General features: G+C 43.4%; 1 protein-coding gene across 3 annotated transcripts in view; it reads left to right on the top strand.

Moving 5' to 3' along the window:
* PAPSS1 (3'-phosphoadenosine 5'-phosphosulfate synthase 1) overlaps positions 1 to 15399 on the top strand; it is a 99109-nt gene that overhangs the window by 54600 nt on the left and 29110 nt on the right. For all 3 annotated transcript variants that reach the window (XM_035030240.1, XM_035030242.1, XM_035030243.1), the window contains one exon: positions 14416 to 14684. In XM_035030240.1, coding sequence (XP_034886131.1) covers positions 14416 to 14684 — 269 coding nt within the window. The remainder of the gene's footprint in view (positions 1 to 14415; positions 14685 to 15399) is intronic.

Genomic DNA, 15399 nt, shown 5'->3' with positions numbered 1-15399 from the left:
TGGATCTCATTATCTAACATGGGACTACTTGAAGTCTCTGCCTGATGGGGAATTTCCAGAAGAATTTTTCCACTGCTTACTAAAGTGTAAAAGAGAATGTTTAGTAAAGATAAATGCAGGATGAAATATGTTGGAGAGGTAGTCTATCTAAACCTGCCTGGGTAGTTTTGTTATATTGGTGCAATTTGATCTAATGTTATTTTGTATACTGTATGGGAGATGGTTGCCAATAACAAATTGACCTTTTATTTGTGTATTATTTATTTATTTTTTTAAAGATTTTATTTATTTATTTGAGAGAGAGAATGAGAGACAGAGAGCACGAGAGGGAAGGGGGTCAGAGGGAGAAGCAGAGCCCCCGCTGAGCAGGGAGCCCGATGCAGGACTCGATCCCGGGACTCCAGGATCATGACCTGAGCCGAAGGCAGTTGCTCAACCAACTGAGCCACCCAGGCGCCCTTATTTGTGTATTATAAAACTTATATGCTAAAGCTGAATAGAACTGGCTGTTCATTCAGCAAATGTTTGTTATGCATCTTTATGCCAGGGTGCCAAGTGTTGGGGATCTATAAGTAAGTAAGACAGGAGCCTGTGGTGTAGAAGAGAAGGACTTTAAACGGATAACAGGAAAAGTTGTTGAAGAGTAGGTTAGTAGTGGTTTCAGAGTTCTGGATTAGCATGAAATGGAGTAGTAGGAGAAGAGTCTGTAGATGCTGTTCTTTATAAAGTACTCCAGGACAGGGATTTTTATACCTCACAGCTTGCGATTAGCAGGTCTTTTACACAGAGGTAGGTGAATGATGTGTTTATTCTGGTGCACCCATACTCACAAATCCAAGCTCCCATGTCAGGCACCCACATTACTTTAGAGCTTGGGAGGCTTTTTTAAGATCTGAAGAATTTGAAAGATCCACTACAGAAGAGGTTAAGCCCTAAACCTTGGTGCCGCTTTTTAAAAATATTTTCTGTGTAGAAAGGGAGTGGGCAGGGCTGAGAAAAGTTAATGTGGTGGCTTTTTAAGGAGCTAGCTGGCTACCCAGCCATATTTGTTAATCAGACGCCCTCTTTCGAGTGGCTACAGAAGCTGGGCAAGAGCACTTATTTCAGGAGTTGCGTCTAGCTTCTATGAACTCTGGTTCCTGCTTCACTTCCTAGAAGTCATGTGGTTGTGAAGAAATTACTCTCTTCTCCAAGTCTCACTTCCTTCGTTGTAAAGATGAGGACAGTAGTAGTACTTAATGCATAAGATTTTATTTTATTTTATTTATTTTTTTGAAAGATTTTATTTGTTTATTTGACAGAGCGAGAGAGCACAAGCAGTGGGGACAGTAGAGGGAGAGGGAGAAGCAGGCTCCCTGCCAAGCAGGGAGCCCGATGCAGGGCTCGATCCCAGGACCCTGGGATCATGACCCGAGCCGAAGGCAGACGCTTAACCATCTGAGCCGCCCAGGCGCCCCTGCATAACATTTTATTTTAAAAAGCAAAATGAGGGGCGCCCGGGTGGTTTAGTCGGTTAAGCATCTGTCTCTTGATTTCAGCTCATGATCTCAGGGTGGTGAGATTGAGCCCCATGTTGGGCTCTGTGCTGAGCATGGAGCCTGCTTAGGATTCTCTTCTCTCCCTCTCTCTCTTTGCTCCTTCCACCCCCATACTCACTGTCTTTCTCTCTCTCTGAAAAAAAAAAAAAGAAAAAAGAAAAAAGTGAAATGAGATCATTGTGTAAGGCACTGTAGATAGTACCTGGCCCGTGGTAAGAGGTTAACGTGTCATAATTTCTGAGTCTGAAGCTAGGCTGACCTGTATTTGTGTAAAGGTTAAAGAAAGAATATCTGTTTATTCTTAAACTCTCCTGTACTTTGCTGATATTTGAAATGAGAGCTTAAAATAGATCAGGAACTGGAGGCCACAAACTGTTCAGAGCTGTGCAGTTCCCACTCAGCCCGCCTGCTCGGCCCGCCTGTTTCATTCACAATTTCTGCTTGGCCCCTATACAGTGTCTGAGCATAGGACCCCAGGCCTCCTGCCCCTCCTTAACTTCACTATCTCTGGATTTGAAGCATGGCTTAAACTACTTGTGCAGGAGTTTCTCTGAATGCTACACTTGATGCCTGCCCATACTATAGTGTTTGCTTCTTTTTTGCTAACATGTTTTGGGCCCGGTCATAGGGGAATATATCGTGATTGCTCTAAGTCAGTGAGGGCACCTCATTCACTGAAAAGAGAATTTAAGGGTCCTTGTGTAAGTCTCTTCTGCCATTGAGATGGAAGAGCAAGGGGCTTCTAGAAAAGGGTTTTCTTCTTTTTTTTTTTTTTTAAAGATTTTATTTATGAGAGTGAGAGAGAGCGCGCTTGTGCGTGAGTGGGAAAGGGGCATAAGGAAAAGCAGACTTGCCTTTGAACGCAGAGCTGCCACCATGGGGCTCGATCCCAGGACCCGGAGACCGAAGGCAGATGCTTAACTGACTGAGCCACCCAGGCGCCCCAAGAGTTTTCTTCTTGATGAGAAACTGGCTTAGGACAAAAAGTCGTCTTTCCCTGTCTTTTCTCTTCCTGCTTCAGATGCTGTCAGGGAAGGGACAGTGTTTCGGGCTCTGGTAACTATTTTCTGTCTGTGAGAATCCATGAGAATCTTAGACTGTCTGAGTTTCTGATCCAGTCCTATTGTCCTCTGTATCCAGATTTCTAATTCAAAGACTTAATGTATGTTTGAATTATTTAAGATACTTCTAGTTGGATCTTCTTTCATTTGCAACCAGAATTATCTGAAGGTTTAGTACATACAGGCTTTTGCTTTTTTTTTCTGGTGAACAAGAATATGTTTAATGGAAGATGTGCTGAGCCCACCTCATTTACTTTAATTTTTTGCCAAAATTTGAATTCATAACTGTAATTCATGTTAGTAAATTAGTTGTTGGCACTGGTGAGGGGTCTTATCAAGGAATTATTCATAATTGGAGTCTTCAGTATTACATCTGTTTTTCACTCTTCTTTCGGAGCCAGACATTTTAAATCATTTAGAGAACTTGTTGCATAATGAGTGATTGCAACTTTGTTTAAAGTAGCTGAGAGCCAGTTATCCTTACATCAGACAACAAAGATTGTGGGTATTATTTTGTTTACTTTTCCATTTTGGACTAAGGCAAATAAGCAACAGACCCAGGAGTTTCCTTTGTAGTTCTTGTTCCCTCTTAAATTTGGGAGCCGTTAACAAGTCCTCTGCTGGGTGTCTGTGTCACGTACATAGTGCAAGGAGAGAAAACGGAATCTTTATTTTTTTCTTTTACCAGGGGTTTCTTTTCCCACCTCTTCCTCTTCTCCCCTCATCTTTGAAGAAGAATTTTGATATCGCACGTGGGCTGTTGTCTTGTGTTCATTAGTGTGATCGCTTTTGCTGTTCTGAGACCGTTCTGTAGCTGGAAGGTTCGAGTGGTCTTTGATAGCCACATCAGTGATTGGAAGGTGATGCTGTTCCAGAGGGCAGGTTCTTTGAATCACTGATGGTTGACCACTGTCCTGGAAAGGAAGAACGGATCTCACTTAAGCCAAGTAAGAGCCAGTTAGTGTTTATTGCACACAGAGTATTGCTCTCTTGCCGGATTACCAAGGGAGAAGTTGACCTAACTTCTTTCAGGCTAGTACTGGTATCACAGTGTTGAAGAAATCTTTGAGAAGGCTTTGTAGAGTTGTTGAACTTACAAACACATTTTATTTTTTATTTTATTTATTTTTTAAAGATTTTATTTATTAGAGAGAGAACACAAGCAAGGGGAATGGCAGGCAGAGGGAGAAGCAGGCTCCCCGCTGAGCAGGGAGCCCAATGTGGGCTCCATCCCAGGACCGTGGGATCATGACCTGAGCTGAAGGCAGACGCTTAACCGCCTGAGCCACCCAGGCGCCCCCAGACTAGTACTCTTACACCCCAAAGTATGGCAGCAATAAATTGTTTTCCATTCTCAAGCTTAGAAAAGCTTTCAAATTGTAGTAAAAAAAAAAAAAAGTTGAATATAAAGCTTTTTGTCAGCTGGGCTCTGTGCTTGCTTATTCTCCATTCCCTTTCCTGTCTGTTCTGTCTTGTGTCTGTGTGTTGGGGTTGGGGGGAGGTTCCCTGGGGGGGGGGGTGGACTGTATTCTGCCTCCATCGGGTGGGAAACATTAGCAGGTAACCAAAGAATACAGAAAGTTTGGGGGAGCTCTTGCCCCAGTAGCATCCTGCTTCAGCACTGTGATTCTGGCCATGCCTCCATGCCCCTACAGCCAGCTTCCAGTCACTGCCCCTCCTCACGGCTTCAGAAATACTGTCTCCTTCCAGTGCCCTCAGGAGTGGTAACAGGATGCAAAGCTGCTAGTCCCCAGAGGTCTCAGCAGTCCTTTTGGGTTCCCTTAACCCTGACCAGCACTCTTGAAATACTCGCTTTGTTAACTTATGTTGAGAGCCTCATCTGAGTATGCCTTGACCAGACTGATGGAGGCTCCCCACATTTTGGATTACAGTATCTCCAGCTCACTGCCATTTATGGTCAAGAAAGTCTAGTGCCTTCAGAGACTTTCTGCTTCTGCCTCAGCCTTCTCATGTATCATTCCCAGCTTTACCTAAAATATCCTTCTAATGTCTCCATCCATTCATTAAAATGTAGTTTGTTGGGATCGCCTGGGTGGTTCAGTCGGTTAAGCGTCTGACTCTTGATTTTGGCTCAGGTCCTGCATGAATCCAGGGGACTCTGCTCATCCTCTTCCCACCACCAGGAACAACTCGTGGTTGCCATTTCCTTCCGCTGTCCCAAATCAGCACATGCTCAAGAGAACCACCTTCTGTTCTTCTTCCCCTCCCATCTTCTGGAAAGAAAGAGATCAGACCATACTGGTTTCCGTAGTGTGTTGGCTGCTGGACTGGAGGGAAAGGGATAGAACCTGCTATCCCTGGGCTATCCCTTTCCTTAGACATGAAGTATAGAAGGGATAGGTTTTGGGGGTTAGACCTGCGTTTGGCTTGAGTAATGGTGAAGGTGGAAGGATTGAGGGAATGGGGACAGTAATGGGCAGTATATATTGAAATGCTTTCAGTCATAAGTTGCTCTAACTGATGAATTGGACCGTCTGGATTAGAGATGCAGCTAACAGAAGCCATCTGTGTGTGCACAGTAATTGAATCCAGGTGAACGGGTAAGTTTCCAGAGTGAGTCCATGAGGAACTTCATAGGACCTAGCAAATGAACCTATTGCTCCAAGAGGGACCACAAGATGTCAGAAACAGGTGATTGACCCAAAATGGCCAAGCAGAGTATAAAATGTCATACATATATGATTACAAGTGTGTAAAAACAAATATATGAGGAGAAAACTAGGAGATTGAGCAAAACAACCAGAAAAAGCTATATGAGGATGGTGCATTTATGGGTGATCCCCACCCCCTCCCAAATGTCTTCAGTGTTTCATAGTTTTTACTTAAAAGGATAAAGAAAAGGCTGGTGTCACAGTTAGCAGGCCCTGAGGCTATGAAGATGTGGGGTTGGGTGCATTGTCAGAGGCAGTGGGGAGGACAGGCAGGTGTCTCTTGGATTTGGCAGGGGTCTCATACTCATGAATTAACAGCAGGAAGGAATTGGTTGAGTGAATCCAGTCCTGTTCTTCCATCACTTGATCCTTCACCCTGTCACCAAACTTATCTTCTGAAAACAAAGATGCAGTCCTGTGCTGTTCGAGTTGAAGGACATATTTGCTTTTATCACACATTTATTCTCTGATTAGTGGATGCTTGCTTCTCTTCTCTGATTGGATTGTAAGCTCCTGGGCCCAGGACCAGTTTCACCGTTGTTACCTTAGGATGGCATATCTAGCACGGAATTTCCATTCTGTCCCAAACTGGTTTCTTCCCTGCCCCTGCCTGCTCTGGGGGCTGCATGGAGTCTGGGTGGAAGAGGTGATGAAGTTTGACGCAGGGATACAGGGATAGTAGAGCCCGTGTGGCTGAGATGCAGGGACAGGGTGATTCACTGCTCACGGAGGTTGAGGGAGGGAATGGACTCCGAGGCCCTGAGCTGGATAATGGTGCTGTGCTCTGCGAGCGGGGTGGAGGGGGCCTGGAGGCCCACAGGGAGGCCGGCAGGGCTGGAGACACAGGTGGCTGTGGTGTGCTAGGAGGCAGGTGGGGAGACCGTGTGGGGCTTAGGGGAGAGTTTTGGTCAGAGGACGCATATTGGAGCCACTAACAGAGCCGTGCTTGGTGACCTCAGGCGTGGGGAGCGTGGGATGGGGAGCGGTCTCAGGGAGGGGTACGCCTGTCTTCACTGTTGCCGCACTGTGACCCCCATTCACCAGCGTGTAGGTTGTGGTCCGTCCGATGAGCCTGTCTGTATCCTGGGGCGGGGAATAAATGAGTGTGTGGAATGGATGGTAGAGTTGGTGGAAGTTTTATTTTATGTGGAAACGTGGGAACATGTTCCTCAGCCACAGTCTTCCAATTTTGCTGTCTCTCTACTTGCTCTGCCCTCCCCCACGTCAATCCTGCACGGTCCTGTGCAGACTGATTTTCTGTAAAACATGACTGATTCGCTTATAGCCCCTGTTCGGTACACGGTATCCTTCCTTAAGCTGGCATTCAAATTTCTCCATAAGAATCTTGTGCCAGGTTTTGGATCCATCTTTGACAAAATGGATGATTCTCTGTTCCCCACATGCGTCTCTGCTTTCCTGTCTTCATGCTTTTGCTCACACCAATCTGCTTGGTTGCAGTGCTCTTTTGACTTCTATCAGCCACATTTCATTTGTCTTGCAGAGGTCAGTAAACAACAGCCTCCAAGCCAAATCTGGCCTGCTGCCAGTTTTTATGAATAAAGTTTTATTGGGAAAGGGCCAGTCTCACCGGTTATCCATTGTCTGTGGCTGTTTTTGCACCCCTACCGCAGGGTTGGTATAGTTGTAGCGGAAACCCCCATGGCCTGCAAAGCCTAAAATATTCACTCTGGCTCTTTATGGAGAAGGTTTGCTTTATACATGGTGTCAGCAGCTTTGCAGTGTACCCTCCAGAAGTCAAGATAATAGAATTCCTGGTCTTTTCCCAGGAACATGGGGACAGAGGGCCTAGAAAGAGATGGAGATCATAAATGTCAGTATTAAATTCCAGTCATCTTGTAGATCATCTCCCATATTCAAGCACAGTTGAAACCATGGACTTAGGTAGAACAGTCTTAAACTAAGCCTAAGGAATTATAAGTGGAAAGGCAAATATTTGATACCAAGAGTCATGTGACAATGTGGAAATCACCGTCCTTTAGAAAAAGAGGATGAGGATGTGAGGCTATAAGTATCAGTGGCCCCAGGTCCATTGTGACCCATAATTTTTTTTTCCATCCTTGATGGAAAATTGATGGACGAAAATTTAATAGTGATGCATATTGGGTTGTGTTAGTTGGGACAGCACCCTGGGAATGTAAGCTTCCAGTGGATCAGGTACTCTTATTACATCGTTCATCCACGTAGGTTCTCTAGTGGAGAAACCAGATGGTAGGGATGAAAATACAGTCTGGACCTAACAGACAGTTAAAACCATTTGTGCAATTCATTGATAAATAGTTAAAAGGGATTGAATAGAAGTTTAGGAAAGACCTGGTAATATTGGCAAGAAAAAAATGGGCAGACAGATCAAATGGTCATTGGATTTCTGAGTAGAACTGATATTAAGGAAATAATTCTACCTGGAAGAAATTTTGGCAGTAAAATCCTTTATATGCTGCTAATGTGAACTTTTCCTAAGTCATCCATCTTCACTTTATCTGTTAAATGTCCAGTGTGAAGCTAGATTAATTCTTTTTGGAAAGAAAGCCTACATAGATAAATTATTAGGATCTGTGAAATATGTGTATTTGAGACCATTTATTTTATATGTTTCCTTTTGCACATCCTGTCATATAAATAATCCTGCCAAATGGTGATTTTACAAAATCAGATTTGACCTGATTGAAGTCTAGGCATGTAGTCCTCATATACCTGAGATGTAACACCCAGGGGTCCTATGCAAAGATGGACGCCTGTTCCTGATTAAGGAGGACAAAAGCTAATGAGCACAGAGCTAATACGTCCTCACTTTGGAGACATTAGCTGAGAGTGTTAGTTTGTACCAGAGTGGACCTTCAGCCACTGGTAGAACAGTGGGTTTGGTTTCTTGCCAGGAATATTTAGATGTGTTTTTTTCTCTTTTCTTTTCCTTTTTCCTTTTTTTTTTTTTTAAGATTTTATTGATTTATTTGACAGAGAGAGACAGCGAGAACACAAGCAGAGGGAGTAGGAGAGGAAGAAGCAGGCTTCCTGCTGAGCAGGGAGCCCAATGTGGGGCTCGATCCCAGGACCCTGGAATCATGACCCGAGCTGAAGGCAGATGCTTAACAAATGAGCCACTTTTCTTTTCGCCCCTCTTTTCTTTTCTCTTCTTCTCTTTTCTTTTCTTTTTTTAAAGACTGAATTAAGGAACTTAGATTTACAAGGGACCGCAGCATGCATCTCACCATGCTGGGTACTTTATATTATTTTGTCTTCTTAACAATAACCTTAGTATCATCCCTATTTCAAAAATGTAGGAAGTGAAATTCAGTCCTTAAAGGCCACAGTCCATGGCTAGAAACTGGTGTACTTATGATATGAACCCATAAATAACCCTGTTCTAAAGTAATGCTTCTTTTGGTACCCTGCATATATCTTCTCTTTTAGAACTTGTTATGGAAAATTTCAAACTTAGCTACTTGTAAGTAGAGATCATAGTATAATGAATCCCTGTGTGCCTCTAGCCCCGCTTCAGTAGTTATCAACTCTCAACTAATCTTGTTGCATCTTTATCCCCCTCCCTACCTCACCCCTACATGTGATTCTGAAGCAGAGCTCATATCCCCTTTATTTCATGTTTGAGTACTTATCTCTTAAAGGTAAGGACTTTAAAAAGGACAGCCATGATACCACTTTTGCAGCTAAATAATAATAATAATATAATAATAATAGTTAATAGTCTTAATATAATCAAATATCCACTCAATGTTCAAATTTCTAATAATTTCATAGTAGTCACTTTTTTTAATTGTTTGAATCAGGATCTAAATAAGGACTCTGCATTGTATTGCTTCATATGTCTCTTGTCAAATTTTTTCACTTTGTTTTTTAACTTTTTATTTTGAAATAATTTTAAATTTACAGAAAAATTAGGATACAGAATAGGACCAAGAACTCCTATATATTCATACAGAATCCATAGTTACTAACATTATACTTCATTTGCTTTCTGGTTCTTACTCTCTTTGAAAGTTGTGGACATGATAGAATGCCTCATTATCCCTTAGTATGTCCACATGCATTTCCTAAAAATAACAGTCTCTTATCTAACCGTAGGATGCTCATCCACATCCAGAAAATAACATTGGTGTAGCACTGTCTAACCCCTATACTCCATTCAAATCATGCCATTGTCCTAATAAGGTCCAGTATAGCAAAACCAACAGCAATCAGGTTTTTTCTTTGCCACCTTTCCTTTCTGGTTTAGGACTCAGTCATGTCTCTTTATAGTCTGCTTCAGTTTGGAAGGGTCATTTCGTCTTTATTGTGTCTTTTACAACCTTGACATTTTTTAAGAGTACATATCATTTACTTTGTTGAATGTCTGTCAGTTTGGATTTATCTGCGGTTTCCTCACGATTAGGTTCAGATTACACATTTTGTCAGAGATACTATCAAAGCAGTTGTGAGTTGTCAGTGCATCATATTTGGTGGCTCACAATTTTGATTCATCCTGAACTTTTGTTTTAAGGTTAACTTCTTTAAAAAAGTTTACTTTTGGGCGCCTGGGTGGCTCAGTCGTTAAGCGTCTGCCTTCAGCTCAGGTCATGATCCCAGGGTCCTGGGATCGAGCCCTGCATCGGGCTCCCTGCTCGGCAGTAAGCCTGCTTCTCGCTCTCCCACTCCCCCTGCTTGTGTTCCTTCTCTCACTGTGTCTCTCTCTGTCAAATAAATAAATAAATAAAATCTTTAAAAAAAAAAAAAAGTTTACTTTTGGGGCACCTGAGTGGCTCAGTCAGTTAAGCGTCTGCCTTTGGCTCAGGCCATGATCCCAGTGTCCTGGGATTGAGCCCCTTATTGGGCTCCGTGCTCAGCGGGGAGCCTGCTTCTCCCTCTCCCTCTGCCTGCCTGTCTGCCTACTTGTGATCTCTCTCTCTCTCTCCCCCCCGTCAAATAAATAAATACAATCTTTAAAAAAAAAAAAGTTTACTTTTGTCTCTTGTTTAAGATTGTGTTTGCCAGAATTTTCTGCTATAAAGTTAACAAGTTATTTTGTACTTAATAACTAAAAAGTATTTTGGGGGGGAGATTTTGAAACTATAAATATCCTGTTGTTACCAAACTTTTACCCACTAGTTTTTTTAGCACATTACAAATATGGCCAAATGGTGATTTTTCTAATTGTCATTCTTCCTATGTTTATTAGTTGGCCTTCTACCGAAAGGTAGAGTTTCCCCTTCTCTCCATGGTTTATTGATTTATTTTATTCTTTATGGACTCACAGATTCCTATATTACTCAGTAGGTTACAATTCATTACTATTATTATTTATGTTGATGTTTAACTTGGCCTGGGTTGGCCGTTGGGGTTAGTCATTGGGTCAGACTGGTTTGCTATAAACTTTTGACATGTCCCCATCATTTTTCGAGCACTTCCTTTCTTTATGACACACAAGATGTCCCAGCTCATGTTGTAAATTCCTTGCCCTAGCCCTAGAATCAGCCATTTCGCCCTCGGTATTTAGAATGTAAGATTTGTGCTTTTGTTTGCTCATTGTCATTGGGTAGTGGTTGCTTATAGGACCTTTCAGTGGATAGAGCTAAGAAATGTACATTATGTATAGGCATACAGGCACTTAGGTACCAACACACATTTATATTTATTCCTGTCTCCTCAGTGTAACTGAAAACCGTGAGCTCGCGCTGATACTTTTAGTCTTAATCTGGCACCACATCGTCTATTCTAACCTTTCTCCTTTCTGTATTTATGCCTTCCATCTCCTGCAGTTGAGAATCCTGGCTCCCATTATCCTCGCTTACGTATTTGCTTTACCTCACTGTGTGTAAGTGGTCTCTCAAACAGGCTGTCTCCTGGGGCCCTGGGGCTTTCAGGCTTGTGCTGGGCCAGAGTCCTCTCTCTCCGGTGTGAGTCTGGAGTCTGTCCCCCACCCCCCATCAGTGCAGTGACTCACATTGGCTTAGGAGGAGGATACATTGATGCTCAGTAAGTGTGTCTATTGTGAGCAGACTGTTTATTTAAAGTATTTATTTTATTTTTGCGAGAGAGAATGAGAGAGAGAGGGAGAGAGAAAATGAGTGGGGGGGGAGGGGCAGAGAGAGAAGCAGGCTCCCCGATGAGCTGGGAGCCCGATGTGGGACTCCATCCCAGGACCTCAGGATCATGACCTGAGCTGAAGGCAGACGCTTAACCGACTGACCACCCAGGCGCCTGTGAGCAGGCTGTTTATAAAAAAATGGGTAGCATAACTCTGGAAAACAGTATGGAGGTTCCTCAAAAAGTTGAAAATAGAGCTACCATATGATCCAGCAATTGCACTACTGGGTATTTACCCCAAAGATACAAAAGTAGGGATCTGAAAGGGTACATGCACCCCGATGTTTATAGCAGCAGTGTCCACAATAGCCAAACTGTGGAAAGAGCCAAGATGTCCATCGACAGATGAATGGATAAAGAAGATGTGGTATATATACACAATGGAATATTATGCAGCCATCAAAAGGAATGAGATCTTGCCATTTGCAACAACGTGGATGGAACTGGAGGGTATTATGTTGAGCGAAATAAGTCAAAAAGAGAAAGACATGTATCATATGACCTCACTGATATGAGGAATTCTTAATTGCAGGAAACAAACTGAGGGTTGTTGGAGTGGGGGGTGGGGTGGGAGGGATGGGGTGACTAGGTGATAGACACTGGGGAGGGTATGTGCTCTGGTAAGCGCTGTGAATTGTGCAAGACTGTTGAATCTCAGATCTGTACCTCTGAAACAAATAATGCAATATATGTTAAGAAAAAAAAAGAAGAAGAAGGTAGCAGAAGGGGAAGAATGAAGCAGGGGAAATCGGAGGGGTAGACAAACCATGAGAGACGATGGACTCTGAAAAACAAACTGAGGGTTCTAGAGGGGAGAGGGGTGGGAGGATGGGTTAGCCTGGTGATGGGTATTGAGGAGGGCACATTCTGCATGGAGCACTGGGTATTATGCACAAACAATGAATCATGGAACACTACATCTAAAACTAATGATGTAATGTATGGGGATTAACATAAGAATAAAAAAAAAAAGAATAAAAAAAATGGGTAGCATAAAGTGAAGGGAAGAGAGGAGAGAGCTAAGTGAGTGACAAGACTTAGGCCAGAATCAGAGTGGGTAAGTAAGGTCAGGCAGTAATCTCCTAAATGGGGAATTATACCTTCTTCATTTGTACTTTTGTGAAGGACTGGAGTATATACAATAGAGTCAGGAAATAAAATTGCTTCTTGCTCCCAGGGGTGGGGGAGCTATGGAGTTTTACTTAAAGATCAAAAGGGATGTTTGAGGATTTTTTTTTTTTTTTCAAAGTAGACTCCATGCCCAGCGTGGAGCCCAGCACGGGTCTTGAACTCATGGCCCTGAGATCAAGACCTGAGCTGAGATTGAGAGTGGGATGCCCAACCAGCTGAGCTACCCAGGCACGCCCTGTTTGGGGATCTTTTTATATCCATATATAAAACAAAATTTGAAGTAAATTCAGGGTAGAAAAATTTTCAGGTTTGTACCCCTCTTCCCATCTCCTTAAAGCAGAATAATTTTTTTTTTTATTTTTATTTTTTATAGATTTTTATTTATTTATTTGACAGAGAGAGATAGTGAGAGCAGGAACACAAGCAGGGGGAGTGGGAGAGGGAGAAGCAGGCTTCCCGCTGAGCAGGGAGCCTGATGTGGGGCTCGATCCCAGGACCCTGGGATCATGACCTGAGCCGAAGGCAGACGCTTAACGACTGAGCCACCCAGGCGCCCTAAAGCAGAATAGTTTTAAATGCTCATATATTTGTATCAGGACTTTCTTTGTACCTTATATCAGCTATTTCTTGGGTGAAAACTAGCCTTGTTCGTGTTTAAAAGGTAACTTGAGAACTTCAAAGCATAACAGTAATGCTGTAAATCTTGGAATATCACAGGATGTGGTCCCCCCCCCCCAAGAAACCCCCAAACCCCTGGTCAAGTAGGGTGCTACAGATTTCCTCCTGTGGCCTTTTGTCATCATGATAGAAGAGGGTCAGAATTGACAACAGATTGGGGAAGACGTTTATCCTATTTGGCTTAAAATTGTTAGGGGAGGGGAAGATACTCTTCTCTCTGAGTCAGGCTTGGATCAGCATGGCTTGATGCTATACCAGATGTTGGCAGGGCAATAAAATACAGAGCTCTTCTAACTGGGTTACCGCTCTGTTCTGTGACATTCTCTGTGACCCCAAAGAACCATGCTTTCTAAGAATGTCTCCTGATAGCAGGCCCCATGCAGAGTAGAGCCAGGGTTGTAAGCAGAAGATACAGAGTTAACCAGTTTAATTCATCCAGCAGTTTTCATTGTTCGGGTAATAGCAGTGGGTCTTGTAAGGGATAGTGTTGTTGCTAAACTGTAACCCAAAATCCAGACCTGGCATCACAAAACAATGTCGGGTTCCAGTCAAACAAAGTAATCAGTATAAATGAGCATATTTGGATAGTAAGTAAATTTTTAAAACTATAAATATCTCTATCTTTCTGTCTTTTTTTTTTTTTTTTTTTAAGATTTATTTGAGAGAGAGAGAATGAGAGACAGAGAGCATGAGAGGGAGGAGGGTCAGAGGCAGAAGCAGGCTCCCCGCCGAGCAGGGAGCCCGACGCGGGACTCAATCCCAGGACTCCAGGATCATGACCTGAGCCGAAGGCAGTCACTTAACCAACTGAGCCACCCAGGCGCCCCATCTGTCTCCCTTTAATAAAGCAGTGTCTTAGATCCTATGGAGGGATTGGCCTGGTGTGTAATTAAGGCACAGATCAAACACTTACATCCATTGTAAGCACTTAAACCAGGAAGTTGGGACCAGAAAGTCTGGTGGTTATTCTCGCATGCCACGAATGCAGAAAACAGTTGTTGCAAATCTATGACCATTGTGTTAACACATCCTCAGGCATGTAAGATTTGTAAAGTAAAAACATGGCAGAAGGATAGGTCAAGTTGGCCTTGGAGTAAATGGTCAAAGCAGGACATGTTTTTTACCAGTCTCTGATTGTGGGCTCGTCTGTTTGCTTAATCCCATCAGACTTCAGGAAGAATTGCTTGTCCTCTGGAAGGTAAGACGTTATATTCTTGACTCTGAAAATTCTCTTTTCAGATGCTGTCTTTGCCTTTCAATTACGCAATCCAGTGCACAATGGACATGCTCTGTTAATGCAAGATACCCATAAGCAACTTCTAGAGAGGGGCTATCGGCGCCCTGTCCTTCTCCTTCACCCTCTTGGTGGCTGGACAAAGGATGATGATGTTCCTTTGATGTGGCGTATGAAGCAGCATGCCGCAGTGCTGGAGGAAGGAGTCCTGAATCCTGAAACAACAGTGGTGGCCATCTTCCCATCTCCCATGATGTATGCTGGGCCAACTGAGGTAGACTGCTTTTAAGATTTTCAGTGCAGCAGAAACCACATGTATTAACACAACTAGTGTTGATTCTCCTCTGACCTGTTGGTCTCTTCCAGACATTGAGCATGCCTGGAGTACTCTCATGCTCCTATCGGGAACGTTCTTTATTTATTTTATTTTATTTTTTAAAGATTTTATTTATTTGACAGAGAGACAGCGAGAGAGGGAACACAAGCAGGGGGAGTGGGAGAGGGAGAAGCAGACTCCCCACTGAGCAGGGAGCCTGATGCGGGGCTTGATTCCAGGACCCTGGGATCATGACCTGAGCCGAAGGCAGACACTTAACGACTGAGCCACCCAGGCGCCCCTCAGGAACATTCTTTAGAGGTGACCCCCCAAAAGCAGTCTTCTTGGGAACAGGAAGACAGGGAGAGGCTTCTCTTGCTGTTTTTGTGGTTCTTGGTCCCAGTTTTGTGAAGGAGGGAACGCTCCCTGCAGATAGAGGGCTGGGTGAACTTGGGAAGGTGTGACAGAGGCGCCTCTGAAAACTTTTGGCCCCGTTTACAGGCAGAGCTCTGGTAATACCCATCTCAGCTCTTTAAAGTACTGTCATTCTTCCCCAGAGACAGATTGGGTCTGATTTTTGCTGCTTCTGAATTTTGGAAGGGCCAAAGGTATTTCAGTGGGAAGGTAAGCATGGTACCCTTTAAAAAACATTCAGAAGACATTTTTCATCTTT

Source organism: Mirounga leonina, unplaced genomic scaffold (genome assembly GCF_011800145.1).
Source record: "Mirounga leonina isolate KUSES-001 unplaced genomic scaffold, KU_Mleo_1.0 Mir_357, whole genome shotgun sequence".
Lineage (NCBI taxonomy): Eukaryota > Metazoa > Chordata > Mammalia > Carnivora > Phocidae > Mirounga > Mirounga leonina.
Note: the sequence above shows the minus strand (reverse complement) of the source record. Positions and strands in the feature narration are given on the sequence as shown.